Genomic DNA, 15,562 nt, shown 5'->3' with positions numbered 1-15,562 from the left:
CTTTCCTCGCTTTTAATTGACGTAACGAACGAGCGACTCTCACACGCGCTGCTCAGAAAAACGCGCAGGTTGCATCACACGAGGAGAAATGGCTGCACGCTACTGACTCTGTTGCAACTGCACCAGTTACGTCTCACGGCGCTTTCCCTGTTCTATTGTGATCCCCACCGCGACACTGCACGCACTATCGAAAGTACTATTCGAGATGAGACCGAAATCATTGCGAGGGCCCGACGTGGAGAGAAAAAAGAAAGTAACACCATAGAAAGCGACGTCGAGCGTCGACCCGCGGCGAGTGGTGCACGCCAGAAATAGAAAGTTTCCTTCCAAAAGGCCCGCGAGCCCGTTCCCTTGACAAATAAACAAATGCCGGGAGAGGAAAGTGAGAGCTGCCGGGAACCAGTTCCCGCGTGTCCCGGCCGGGGCTGCGGGGCCGCCTCTAATTCAACAACACCTGTTGTTGCCGTCTGTCACTGACCTACAAACAAAATCGGTTCTGTCATTATCAGGCTCTCCGTAATGTCTTAGATAATTGTGACGTAATTTATTAACCTGTAATAGCTTCTCTGACCTATCTTTTCTAGTAATAGATAAGGTTTGTTTTATTAGCTTCTACTGTCTTCTCTATAGTGGAGTTGTATCGGAGGGTCATTGACTTCGTCCAAGTAGAGACTCGGCACTTTCTAAAATAACTATTCAGTGTCACCTTGACGCACGCAACATGATGCCGTTGCGTCATTCGTTTCATTAGTAGGAGTTATTTGTATAAGCATTATCCCGAACGTACTGTACCTAATTCATGCAAAAGAGGTGCGTGATTTTGACAGTTCTTCGTGGCGAACAACGAAATGAAGGTTTCACTGTCGTCGTTCTAATCAGTTTTAATGTAATCAAGTTATATTAATGGTATGTTTTGACCAGATTAAATAAAATCATAAATGTGTTCGTTCATATTAGATTACATTATTTAGGCGTAGATCGTTCAGATCTCAAGCGAGCCGGCTCAGGTCACGTGCCACGATAAAGGTTTATCTGTGTGCATATTTGATGTTCAGGTGATTCGATTAGTTTCATTTCCAATAACCCCCATACTATCATTGTAGATACGCCACAAGCAATTCTTCAAGAGCAGTAGCGTACTGATGCTTATACTACTACTATGCTAGTGTAGTAAGAAATAGACAAATGATTCCGAATAGTAGCAGGAGGATGTTCGCTCTATTAATAAAAAAACAGATAAGAACATTTGACGGTTACTGAACATAAACAAGTAAGGTGGACGAGACGAATCTGTCAACCAATGCGGCGGCGGTAGTCACACAAAAACTGTGACTAATAATAAACGATCTGTGTGTAATCGCAGTTGAATGGTCTGCTCCGGCGCAAGGTCGGTGAGTTATCGCGAATCACGTGCGCGGTGTTTGGTACACATACCTGCCAACTCAGGATGTTTGGCACCGCGGCCGTAATCTTTACACCATCCATAAAACCTAACTTACGTAGCAAATCACCAGTTACCATAACACATGCTTTGCTTGTTACAGAATTCGATGGTACCACAGTACTGTGCCGCGTCTGCGGCGACAAAGCCAGCGGATTCCACTACGGCGTGCATTCCTGTGAGGGCTGCAAGGTAAATATCACATCTCACTCTTACATCCACTGTATTTCTTATGATATGAATTTGATTGATTACTGAGCTGTCGTCAACGTCCGAGCAACCGAGATGCTCACCAGCACCTGTATTTTAATGAATGCAACACTAGCACCGCCTCTTTTCCATTAAAAAGTTATGACGTGACGTGACCTATTCCGTGCATATGTTAAATAATATGGCGTCGTTTCCGCATTAAGTAGGCAAATGTATTGGTCCTCGAATGCGGGTCTGGGTCGGAGCAGGAAATGTCCTGCGGGTGACAGATCCCCCGCCCGCGCCCCACGCCCCGCGGTGCACTCGTCACGGCAGGTGGCTCCGGCGGCAAGGTCGCGACATGCGGAAGACAATCTCTGCTTGCAATTGTTGAACAAAGCCCGACCAGATGACCTTATTTATTTAATGTAAATCCGATTCGACTCCATTATGACGTATTCATATCTAGTCGACATAAAAACGCATCGTGTGAAACTTTTTTTCCTATTGAGAACGGTTTTTGGGTCGATGGGTAGTGTACCTGCCGGTCAGCCGCGCCCCAATTCCCAACGTTCCGTGTTTACTGATACCTGTCTCGGAACAATCACACGGGAACGGCCCGATGCTTTTAAAAAGTTCAATGTTAGAAACGTTGCATTGTGCATATAATGCAGCGGTCGAGGTCAATTTAAATACGCAAAGGTTAAATGTCCTCCAAAGCACCCTTGTCGTAGAGTTCACTTCCCCTATTCATAACGAACTAGGTGTATTCGTATGCAGCTCGTGTCATGGCTGCCGTCGGGTCACGAACCAGACTGTCTGTTATTAGGACACTTGGGAACACTTGAGGCGCATTGTGTCCTGCTTACAAGCTGGACGACGCCCGCATACACATCCCATTCTACTTGAGACGATGCGGCTTTTCATACTTAATTCCCAGAGAGGAAACGATACTCGAACTAAACGTGGCCAGACGGCTCGTAACAAAAACTTCAAGGCGTTTGAAAGTGCGCACATGTAGAGAGAAATAAAAAATATAAAACCGAAAACAGGTCGTCCATCGCGACTCCAAATAAAAGAAGAGCCAAGGTCGTGCGGTCGGACGTCTCCACATCTCCGCCTGTAGCACGCTGCCAAATGTAAATAAAGAAAAAATCAAACTACCTATGTTCATTGTTCAAGGAAATTATGCCAAATTCTTCAAAATTAAAAAGTTACTTCCGCCTTATGTTGAATATTCTCAATCCTCATTATTGACGTATTAAATTCATGTAGGTTATGGTCTTGATTGTTAGCCCTGAGCTACATAATAATATGCATAAACGAAGACATCCGTAAACTACATTAACAAACACAATTCTCACGTAGATACCTACGATGAAACTAGCGAAAGCAACGAATTACGTGTTCGGGGAACGTTATAAGAGTGATGAAGTTGACTAATTACTTCCTACTACGAACGATTCTAATATCTCATTGCCAGTCCGCATTTCCTTTATCAGCTGTTTGCGTAATTTATTTATAAATAATTGTTATCTTCCCGTCGGGGTTGATTCCATTGAAATTGAAATGTGAAGTTGTCGACCGCATCGTCCTGATAAAGGTCGTATTCATGAGCGTGAAAGCGGTACGAGACGGGGATAGAAGTGCAAGTGTATGTGAACTGGTTTGTGAGATGTTGGGGCTGAGTGGCTGGCTGGCGGCTGGCGGGCGCGGGACAAAGCGCGTCCTTCGACCGCGTCTGGTGCATTGTGCAGCGATCGGCCGAGACTGCTCCCAGACGGTAATAACTCGACATCGGTTGGGAAGCGATCGGGCGACCCCTGCTATGACCGGTTGTTCGGTTGTTACTCTTTATTCTGAACGAATTATTGTCGCCACGTCAATGTCAAAGTGTAAAAATAATTAATGCCAAACATGAATCGGCCTTACTTTTGACGAAATAAGTAAGCAGGTAAATTACAATTTTCACTAAAGTAGCGTTTTTAATACTGCGGTAAATATCTCGACTAGTTGATTAAGAAATTTCCAAAATTTCGATTCCGATTTGCCAAAATAAATTATCTTAATTAATTTTATTTATTTAATGTTTACCATAGAACTATTTATTCCAACAAGATTGCGAAACAATGTACAAGACTTGTAGCGCCACCTATCAGTGTATGAAGGCGTAAGCTCGGCACTAAAGTTCAGCTACTCGACATCAGGCGGCGCCACCAGCGAGGTAGAGTCGCGTTAATGTAGAGTCGGGCGACGCGACTGTGCTGCTGCAGTTTCGTGTGGCCGAGAGCGGTAACTTGTTGAATGGCGAACGTAACTTTACGGCGAGGTGCAACAACGTACGCACGGTGTCAACGAACCCGAACCGTGATTATTTATTACCTACGTTCGTGATTTTATAGCATTTTAATCGAATAACGACTCGTACCGGAATACCCAGTAACGTCTTTGAGGAACTCTACTATGTAATTGTAACTCATAGCGTTCGAAAAACGAGGTTAATTTGTTTAGTGTCATCCAATACAGCTTAAGTTGCATATTCAGTTCAATGACCGACCTCTGCTGTCTGAATTGTTATTAATTTATACTTCGTAAAATGATTTGATACAATGTTTTCAATATATATTATATTAGATATACTATTACCAGAAGAAAAACCGTTTATTTATTTTTTTGTTTCTTGTTTATACAGATCCTATTTTCTTTGTATTTACACAAAAATATTACAGAATAAATAACATTATCGAAACTTATTATAAGACAAAATATATCCTAAATAAATAGGTGTCAGATTTTCTTTTGTTAAGTTATGCATTCTAGTTGGAATTCGAAAACAACTTTTTTTTTACTTGTCATCAATCTACAGTTTGCAATTAGACGTATTTGAGTCCGATTCGAATTGGATTGTTTGTGCGAATTTACCAGTTCGATTGTAGTCGAGTGATACCTATGCAGTGATCTGTGAACTGGAAGGCATGTGTGGCGGGAGCACGGTTGCCACGGCGACGTCGTCTTTGTTCCGCGACCGACATATTTCCGCGTTGTGGGTCGCTTATTTTTCGGCGATCACTGCAGGGCGCGGGGGCAACGACCGCCGCTCGCTCGCCGTAAACAACTTTTACGGCACCGATGTACGCGCAACGTGAACGTAACCCACATTATTTTTGAACTGTCAGCTTAAAAGTTCAACGATCCCTCGGTCATATTTATTGGGAGCATCGCGCTGTTGCGCTTGCTTTTATGATTTCCTGTACGGCAGATGTTTACCGAACTTGACTCAGCTCCTCACAGTGGCTGGAAACGGCTTTTTTATGTGCGTACAATCGCTTCAGCTGAATTACAATGTTCAGCGTTATATCCTTATCAATAACATAGGTATTAATTTTATTGCAAACAACGTCGTTTTTGAAATATTATGACACGTGTAAGACTGTTAAAGTAATTTCAAGTCATATAGAAATAATGACGTACGTTTAATTTGAGAAGTAACCGTTCTTTTCAACCTAATAAGGATAACGATCCAGTTATTTGCTTCGGCCTAATCCGGTTTGCCGATGATACTTCGACGGACTATCAGATAGACCTCTTGACGAAATTCGCGATAAATACGTGAACGGGAATTGCAATGAGTCAGGGAGTGAGTCAGTGGCGTAGTTATCAAGTAAACATCTGCAGCGCGCACGTAGCAGGTCGACAGGCGGTTGCTTCCTCGGTGCGTCAGCATGTTTTCGGCTAAGCCGTGTTGGTTAGAGTCGATGCCCGCAACACCGTTATGCGGTGAATAGCAGCCGTCACAGCGGCGGGCTTCACAATCACATCCACATCGGCTCTCTTGTTCTTAATGTGATACAGTACCGTATGAGTTGCCAGTAAATAAATACGATTAATATATATTTGAACCAGGCATGCAGGGAGAGATTACAACTCTTATATAAAACTAATATGAATTAGAAAACATTAGACGAAAACATACGATTAGACAGTGCTTTGTTTACTGAAATATAACGTAGCCAGTAAATTAATAACCAGCTGAGTGTTAGGTATTTTCTAGCGTAACGCATTCGATTGATATTCCGATGTGGGAACAATATCTGCGAACCGAAACGAGGTTTTAGGTGCCTGAAACCTTCTATTGAAGTAAACCTTACACACAATAGGCAACAGTTAGCGATAATATAGCCTAAAGTGTGCCAATGTAACGTTAATGACAAAAAAGTTTGTGTCGAACGCTTATCGCTGTGGGCCGCGGCAACGGAGCTCTTTCGAAAACTCTAGACGAACGACCCACAAACCCTCTCTGAAGCTGCCTGCTATTAATGGGCGACTCATTTAACTAACAACGCTCATCTCTCTCAATGTGGAACTCACAATGATGTACAATATTCGGGCGTCTTCAGCTAGCTATCGTGAACCGTCTAATAACCTACCACGTTAACTAACTCTACTTAGTTACTTAACGATTAATGAATCACTAAACGCGCTACGAATAATAATTAAGTAGGATTCACCGCAAATAGTGCACTAGCTAGTGTTTACAAGGAAAACTGACTACAAATATGTTCATAATTTGAGTCATCATCGAAATAGCGCCCTAAAAATAAATGGATTACCTACACAGTATTTAATAGTGGAGTGTAATCCGTATTGCCGGATGTAAATAGAATACGTATTTTTTAGAACTGAAAACGGAGTGACCGTGTTAATTGCCTACTTAGCGGTCGGCGACCTCTCGAGATTATTTCATTGACGAACGGTAATTAGCGGCACGTTCCGACGTTGTTTCAGTACGTTTACGTTCGTTATTAGTTGGTTTCGAAAACCTTTGAACAAAATTATTTACATGATGATATCGCTTTGTTAGATATAGATGATAACGATGATGAGATTGATGAGGTACACATATTCATAACGTCCACACCTTGCGGAAATAATCGCTGTTGCGACTTGTAGACGCGATTTAGTCATTTCATGTGTCTAAACCGCTTCTAGAAGCTCGACATAGAAGCTCACGTGCGGTCTATATTTCGCTAGATCTTTATCGTTTGCGGGTTTCGCGGGGCGAGGAAAAGGTTTTGTTTTCGCGGGCCGGGGTCGTCGACCGCGCGGCCGGTCACTGCCCGCGCTGCGACCAATTATGGGCCACTCGCACAGCGCACAATGGATCGATGGCAGCGCGAAATTGGGCCAACCTCGTCCCGCGCGCCGCGCAGCCTCCCTCCGCCCGCCGCTGCACAATGCAGGCGTCCTCACTTCTGCATCAATTGTACAATTAGGGCAACAAAACCTAAATACAGATATGCAAGCATCTTTGTATTATTGCTTACGATGAAAAATTCTAGAATACGTCTCGATGTTTTTATTACAGCAAATAAGCAAATCTTGTTACTGCATATTCGTTACATATCTCATCTCTATGCTAGTATGAATACGAATAGAAATGGAGTCTAAATCTAGAAAATCTAGGACGTATTTTTTAATTAACCCATTATTGTACACTGTAACGCGATGTTCAATCCGATGACTGAGCAAGTGGAGTCTACTCTAGTACGATAGATATATGTATACGTGACTCAAAGTTGAATCGGTTCGGGCGGCGCGCGGGTTTTCACACTAGAGTGTAGTGTAGGAGTAATTAAATTGGATCGTTGCATCCCCTAGAGAAGAGCGCGCGCGCATTGAGGTAGGCCGTGACGCGTGCTGACGTCAGCGGTCGTCGGCCCAGCTCGCCGTCCCGGCCGCGGGGGTGCGCGGGGCACGGAGTGCAATCGAGCGGTCGCCGACCCGGGGTGAACGACCGCGCACCGCGACGCCCGCCGGGATGCGCCCGGCCTATATCCGGCGCACCGGTGCAGCGGCAGCGGCGCATTCTAGAGCGGCGAGGACCGTTAGGAGCGCGAGCGGGGGCGCGCGGGGGCCCCCGGCACTCTCACTTTCTCGGTTGGGTCGGCGGCCGGCAAGTAGGTCGCGCTCGCGCGGTAACCGCGCGCTGCCACTCGCAGCGGCCGCACAGTCCGTCGTCAGCCGTCAGCCGCGTCGGTGCACACCCGTGCACTCGGTCACGTCACGCCTGCGAGCGTTCTTACAACTAGGTGCTAGTGCGTGCAGTGAGTGAGTGATGTCGTGCGGCGCGGAGTTGCGCTCACGGCACTCGGTGCTGGTCAGCATGCTGGAGGCGCGCAGAGACTCCAGCGACTCGGGTTGCTCCAGCGACGACAGCTCGGATGCCGAGCGAGACTCTAACTGCCGCTGTGATCCCCAGGGCTTCTTCCGGCGCTCCATCCAACAAAAGATCCAGTACAGGCCCTGCACCAAAAACCAACAGTGCTCCATCCTTAGAATTAACAGAAATCGGTGCCAGTATTGCCGATTGAAGAAATGCATAGCCGTTGGCATGAGCAGAGATGGTGAGTTTTTAACATTTATTAAAATTAATTGAATAAATAAAGTAGAAAAAATACTTGTTTATTCAGTTGATTTTTTATGCTCTATTTTTGTGTATAATTTGCGAATCTTTGATAATTATGAGTGATGTCAGATTTTAAGTTGCAATTATTTCTTCTTAAAAAAATTCGTTATAGATATACTTATAATGAAAACACATGTAATTGGAATTTATAATTGTTTACCAAATAGGTGCATTCTCATATTTCCACTCATAATTATAAAAAGCTTCATAAAAAAATGTGCCAAAATTATGTAATAGGTAGTAATATGTGCCGCGGTGTTAATTGGTTGCACGTCGCGTTGGGGTGGGCAGGAGTGCGTGCACGCACGTCGTCGTGCATACGCAATTAGCACGGGAAGGTCGCATCTCAGTGCGCGCGGCCAAGTGGGCCGGCACGCGTGCTCGCAGCGCCACAGATCCTATTTCGTAGCGTGCAGTGGGGGGTCGCGGGAGGGGGCAGGTTATGCAAGGCGCGGGTGAGCGCTCGCTAAGCGGGTCGACGCCCGCGCCGCGCGTTGCGACACCACGATCAACGCGCACGCGGTGAAAGCGGAGAAAGGCGCATTTCGTAAGCGCGAGAGTGAAATTTATATTTTCACTTTCGTAATGCAGTTCGTTGCCCCCACGTAATTTCTCCGTGCGTAATCTTAAGACATTGATTGTTTATCTCATGTGATAATTTGACATATCCATGTATAGTAAACAAGTAGTAGGTAGATCAGAACTTGGCCGTACATCAGCAAAAAGAACTGACATGCCTCCACCTACTTATAAAAATTACATGGCTAAACTAGAATATCAATACAAATTAAAATATATTCTCAATTTAATGTGGGTTAAAGATTTATTTTGTTAATAAATGCTTTTGAAGAACGAAACTAAATAGTATCACTTTGTTATTAAATTCATGTTTTTGTCAAGTTCACGGTAAAAGTTAAAAATATACAAAGGCCGTATTATGATTTTACAAGATTGTTCACTAATTTTAATACAAATTTCGCGAACTCTATATTTTATCACATTAGTTCAGCTACTCGACACTAGATGGCGCGCGATCGCAATACTAGCGCCACGCGCGTTTGTGGTATTATGCGGAACTACAAAGGTTCTTATCTAGGTAGAGCGTGCATTACCTTTATATTTTATTTAAATGTATTTATTTACTATCGCTGGGAAGATTCAACATAACAACAAAATTGATACAATGATAGAAAATTTGATTAATTTAAACATTAGTTTTCTTTGATTCCAAATAAAATAAAAACTATAACAGCAATGTTAACTTATTATTGAATAAAAAAAAAACCTAGTTAATCAATATAAAAGTTTAAATCGCAAAAATAAATGTTTACGTAAGTAATTATATCCACATCGACTCTATGTTTCGTAATTGATATCATATCAATCCTATTAATAAAACATGGTAAATTCCATAAACCACTAAGTAATTTTAAATGAATACATAATAATATAAAAATAAATATGAATCAGTATATAAAAAATAAAACATGTTTTAATTTAAAGAATATGCTAAAAGTCCCTCTAAGGTTTTATTAAAATGCCATTTGAAGAGATACGTAGTGGGAATAGGGAGTGAAATCCGGTGGCGATATTGGCAAGTCCCGTCATACCGCGTAGAGTGCGCGCGGGCGGGGTGCGGCGGGGCGGGGCGCCGGGGCAGGGGCCTGCGCGGAGTTTATTGACGGCGCCCCCCTCCGCTCAAGTTCAAGGTTGGCGCGGCGCGCGCGGCGGCGCAGTGCGAGGGAGTACGGCCCGCGCACCGGTCGTCAGCCCTCATGCTATCGCTATGCCATTAAGTCGCTTCGCAGTTCGCAACGAGAACGCGAGTGTTACCGCCGCTCCGGTCCGCCGCACCATCTCCACCTGAACTCGCATTGGATTTACATTCGGATTACAGTGTTTGTGCATATAGTTTATTCTACTTGTGCTATGTGACATTACAATTAGTGATTAAAATTTAAATAGTCAAAAACTTAAACTGAAGTTACCTTCTACAGTTATCTGTGGCCTTTGGCTGTGAACTAGTTGTTAGTGAAAATAAACTGTAATGGTCTCAGACATGGGGGAAGATTTACCAATCCTGAAAGGGATCCTTAACGGAGTCGTCAAATATCACAATGCTCGTACGTATTTTTTTATTTATGAATATTTATACAAAAACAAAACATTCATTTGTCTTAAAAAAATCTAAATTGTATTTTTTTTATAACAACAACGTTAGGTGTTTACAACAAGGATGCGTTTATTTGAAATCTCGTAGCAACCTGCTACGAACTCTACAATATTTACTTCAACCTTTATTTTTTCAGTAGTACATACTTATTTCTAAATAAATTAGATGCATAAACATTTTAAATATACGATTTAAATCGAGAATTTACATAAAGAGGTAGTTCCTATTATTTATTTTCAAATAACCGTACGTACACTAAGGTTTTTCTTTATCAACGATTTAGAGTTTTGCTGCGAATCGTCTGTCGAGACGTTTATTTATCCGATAGGTAGTTCAATTTAATTTACTTATTCTTCAAACTTATAGGCACGGAGATAGAGAAAGCTTTTAACATCAGGCGTATTCTGGAGTTTTTGAAAAATGTGTCAAACTAAAACTAACCAGTACGAATTAAGAGTCTTGTTACTACAGTAACAAGACTTAATTTTCAATTATTGTTTTAAATTTAAGGAAAGCTTTTGATAGACAATAATAAATATCTTTAAATCTAAAAAGGAAGATAAATCTCTCGTCTAGGTCTATAACGTTAAGGAACTTTTACATTTAATATATGTTTAACACTAAACATTTTAGTTGCGGAAAATAGTATTCAAATGGAGTAATTAAATAAAGAGCACTAGATTGCGGCGCGGCATACAATGATATCGCGCATCTGGCGCGGCCCACATCGCGCAGCGAAAGTCGGGAGAAATGGCGAGAGGGCGCTCTCCGCTTTCGTTTTCAATCGTGAACGCGCAAACACTTTCACCGGCGCGCGCGCACGAACGCCGCAAGCGGCGCGCCCGCCCCCGGCGCTTGCTGCCTTTCGTACCGCGCACTCTACCTAGCGCGAGAAAGTCGTAACACTTTTTACTGTGACCTCGCGGTTCGCGCTTTGTCACTCGCCATTCGAACTAGTTCAGTGAATCGCGCCGCGGTGATGTCCCGCGGACTTTGTAAAGGATCGCCAGACGAGGGTCGCTCCCGCCGGCCGATGAACTCTACCCTCTCGTCAGCTGCGCTCGCACATGGCTCGCAATGCGCCCGCACACACGCGCACCCTCCGACAGCTGCAACCCGATATAAATTTAGCCACGACCTTGCTCAACATTCCCGTTGTTAGTCGCTACCCGCCATAAAATTGTTACAACTTAATGATATGCTGGTGTACCGGACAATATCTTGAACATTGTTTTCTTTTGTTGCAGCCGTGCGATTCGGTCGCGTGCCAAAGCGCGAGAAAGCGCGAATACTAGCCGCGATGCAGCAGTCATCGTCGTCGCGCGCGCAGGAGCAGGCGGCAGCCGCGGAGCTGGACGATGCCCCGCGGCTGCTGGCCCGCGTGGTGCGCGCGCACCTCGACACCTGCGAATTCACCCGGGACCGCGTCGCTGCGATGCGCGCACGCGCCCGGGAATGTCCCACCTATTCACAACCCACTCTGGTAAGCATCACAGCATATTGTTTTTGTCTTTACTTGACTTTCAAAAGATTTTTTCCCTCCAGCCTTTCTGGAAAACAAGAATCTAACGGATGTCCTCTATTGTTGTAGGCGTGCCCACTAAACCCAGCGCCAGAGTTGCAATCGGAGAAAGAGTTCTCCCAGAGATTTGCGCACGTGATCCGTGGCGTGATCGACTTCGCCGGCCTCATCCCCGGCTTCCAGCTGCTCACGCAGGACGACAAGTTCACGCTGCTCAAGAGCGGACTCTTCGACGCGTTGTTCGTGCGACTCATCTGCATGTTCGATGCGCCGCTCAATAGCATAATCTGCCTAAATGGACAGCTCATGAAACGTGATTCTATTCAAAGTGGTGCCAATGCACGGTTTCTCGTCGACTCTACTTTCAAGTTCGCCGAGCGCATGAACTCTATGAACCTTACGGATGCCGAGATCGGCCTCTTCTGCGCCATAGTACTCATCACTCCGGACCGCCCTGGCCTCCGCAACATCGAGCTCGTGGAGCGCATGCACGCGCGGCTCAAGTCCTGCCTGCAGACGGTGGTCGCACAGAACAGGCCCGACAGACCCGGCTTCCTGCGGGAGCTGATGGACACGCTACCAGACTTGCGTACCCTGAGCACGCTGCATACTGAGAAGCTGGTCGTGTTCCGCACCGAGCACAAGGAACTGCTCAGGCAGCAGATGTGGGGCGACGAGGACGGCAGTCTGTGGGCAGATTCCGGCGCGGATGAGTCGGCGCGCAGCCCCATCGGATCAGTGTCGTCTAGCGAGTCCGGCGAGGCCGGCGCCGACTGCGGCACGCCCCTGCTGGCCGCCACGCTGGCCGGCCGCCGCCGCCTCGACTCGCGCGGCTCCGTCGACGAGGAGGCGCTCGGCGTCGCGCACCTCGCGCACAACGGCCTCACAGTCACGCCCGTGCGCCCCCCGCCACGCTACCGCAAGCTCGACTCGCCCACTGACTCCGGCATCGAGTCGGGCAACGAGAAGCACGAAAGAATAGTTGGCCCCGGCTCGGGCTGCTCCAGCCCGCGCTCCTCCCTCGAGGAACACTCGGAGGACCGGCGGCCGCTCGCGCCCGCCGACGACATGCCTGTGCTCAAGCGCGTCCTACAGGCGCCACCTCTATACGACGCGTCATCTCTAATGGACGAGGCGTACAAGCCGCACAAGAAGTTCCGCGCAATGCGACGTGACACGTGCGAGGCGGAGGCGCGGCCGCTGCGACCGCCGTCACCACAGCCCCCGCAGCAGCACCCGCACCCCGCTAGCCCCGCGCACCCTGCGCACCTCGCGCACTCGCCGCGGCCGCAGCGCGTGTCGCTGTCGTCCACGCACTCAGTGCTGGCCAAGAGCCTGATGGAGGGCCCGCGCATGACGCCCGAGCAGCTGAAGCGCACCGACATCATCCAAAAGTACATGCGGCGAGGCGAACCGGCGGGCGAGTGCCCCCTGCGAGCGGGCGCGGGCTCCGTGTCCGGCGCGAGCGTCCTGGCGTGCTACCGCGGCGCGTCGCCCGCGCCCTCCGTGCTGGCGCTCCAGGTGGACGTGGCCGACGCGGACGCGCCGCAGCCGCTCAACCTCTCCAAGAAGTCGCCGTCGCCGCCGCGCTCCTACATGCCGCCCATGTTGGAGGCGTGAGGCCGGCCCGCGGAGCCACACGTCTCCGCCACCCCACCCCGACCTACTTTAAATTAAATAAACTAGTAAATAATCGTTCGCAGATCGTTTTAATATATTATATGTGATAATTCGTTTAGGACGCGTGCGTGCGTGGCCGGTGCGGGTCGAGGAGAGCGCCAATAGACTGATAAATAATTTTTCTACTCCTTTACTTTAATCTGGCATTTAAATAACCAAAAAGTCTAATATAAGTACATACATAATTAAACTCTTTGAAAAAGTGTACGCTCTATGGCCTATAAAAGCATTGTTTACAAAGTGTAACTGTACTATAATGTCGCCAAAAAAGCATTGTTGTTGTTTTTTTTTTTGACCTGGAAACTGGCACACCTTTACTTTGTGTGGTGCCATAGATATACTATAAAAAAAAGTATACATTTGCCGCCATTTTCCCGCGCGTTGGAAAATAAATTGGATAATTTTTGTGTTTCGTTTAAAATTACGTCGTCGTAGAAAAAGTATTGTATGCAACGTTGTATAACTAGGTCAAAAAATGCTCGTGGCGTCTCTTATTGCGATGTTCGCCAAGGCTCACATCGCAACTCACGCCACTCGCATTTTTTGACCCTTCTTATACAACTGTTGCATAAAATACTATTAAGACTATATAAGTATAATTTATATGCAATGCAGCGCCGGTCGCGGTGTGTTTGTGTGTGTAATGTATGTGCGTATGTGAGCGTGCTCAGTCATTTGTTTGTTAATATAATGACAGGTTGTCGAATTAAAATAAAACAAAATTGTAAAAATTTACTTCTGTTTTTCATTCCCAAGAAACCTACAACTCTACATTAGACTAATAACTACACTTTATTCACATCATGAATCACAAACAAATAAAAGAGAAAACAAAACATTATTATAATAAGTACCTACTAGATCAAAGACAAGATACACAATAGAAAGCAACAACGAAGAAAGTCACAATATACAGATGAAATTATATTTCCTAAGAGAACATAACATAACATAACATACACAAATCAGTGCTAACACATTAAGCTCATGAATACACTATAGATATCCAACCTCGAGATCAGCGTTATACGTAAGGTAACCGCACAAAAAACGCGGTTATAAGCTGAGAGGACAAAAAATCTGCCGGTGTGAAGGGCGCGCGGTCGACGACCCGCCGCGCCGCCGCCGCGAGGCTCTCTTCTCCGCCGTACCTCGCTGACCTACGGACTCGCTTCCGCGCCCGCTGCGCCGCTCGCTGCCCAACGAGCTCTCGCTTCAACGCCCGCTGCGCCGCTCGGTGACCTACGGGCTCTCGCTTCCGCGCCCGCTGCGCCGCCGCTCGCTGACCTACGGGGCTCGCTGTTCCGCCTCCATGACAACACAATTCAATGCTGCCGCCTCAATGAAATGATCACACTATAATAGGAAGGTAAATAAATCACAAGGTAATACAATACGGCAGTAAGTAAACTATATCATTAAAAATCAATGGAACGCTTACCGGAAATGTATTTTAAAACTTCGATTGATATTAGAATCAAATACCTAGAACCATCTAAAGAATAAATATCTTGCTATCGACAGAATCAATTTTATTTTTAAAAAATTAAAGAAAGTTGTTTCACCTAGAAAAATGTATATACGTATATTACTCTGATAGAAGTTAGTACGAGTAAAATTATTCTCAAATTAGCTTATTTAGTTCTTTGGGTAAAGGCTTTATTACACTAGGTACCTACGCAATATCTTGGGACAATGTCAAGGGAACTACAAGGTGTAGTTGTAAGAAGAAAGGAGGCTAAGGGTGGTATTGATAAACTAATCTCAGCTGAGACTGCCCTCAAGATCATGCTCAAGTCTCTGTTTTTATATGAGAACTGTCACATTGACATGATCTTGAGGGCAGTCCCGAAGCTGAGATTAGTTTATTTATACCACCCTAGGACCCAATCTTGGCATACTGTAATATCGCCACGCCCCCCTGTACAGTCATAAGCAATATAATGTACCCATTTTAGGACTCTGTCGCACTAACATAATTTGACATTTAGTGAGACTTACAGTACCATTTATAAAAAAAAAAACATGTGTCAAGGTACCAAAACGCATGCATATTCTTGTGACCGTACATCGGGCCCGAGAAATCATGTA

The 15,562-nt window shown here is 45.6% G+C and overlaps 1 protein-coding gene across 3 annotated transcripts in view; it reads left to right on the top strand.

The window, feature by feature from the left end:
• Positions 1-13,585, top strand: part of LOC126367897 (ecdysone-inducible protein E75) — a 100,135-nt gene extending 86,550 nt beyond the window's left edge. For 2 of the 3 annotated variants that reach the window (XM_050011681.1, XM_050011682.1), the window contains exons 2-5: positions 1,545-1,633; positions 7,890-8,034; positions 11,517-11,752; positions 11,861-13,585. In XM_050011681.1, the coding sequence (XP_049867638.1) occupies positions 1,545-1,633; positions 7,890-8,034; positions 11,517-11,752; positions 11,861-13,411 (2,021 nt within the window). In that variant the 3' untranslated portion in view covers positions 13,412-13,585. Of the gene's footprint in view, positions 1-1,544; positions 1,634-7,889; positions 8,035-9,820; positions 10,220-11,516; positions 11,753-11,860 lie in introns of those variants that run through there. The other variant, XM_050011683.1, reaches the window with a different exon arrangement.
• Positions 13,586-15,562: the final 1,977 nt, after the last annotated feature.

The sequence above is a fragment of the Pectinophora gossypiella genome, chromosome 6, assembly GCF_024362695.1.
Source record: "Pectinophora gossypiella chromosome 6, ilPecGoss1.1, whole genome shotgun sequence".
Lineage (NCBI taxonomy): Eukaryota > Metazoa > Arthropoda > Insecta > Lepidoptera > Gelechiidae > Pectinophora > Pectinophora gossypiella.
This window is presented reverse-complemented; position numbering and strand designations above follow the sequence as displayed.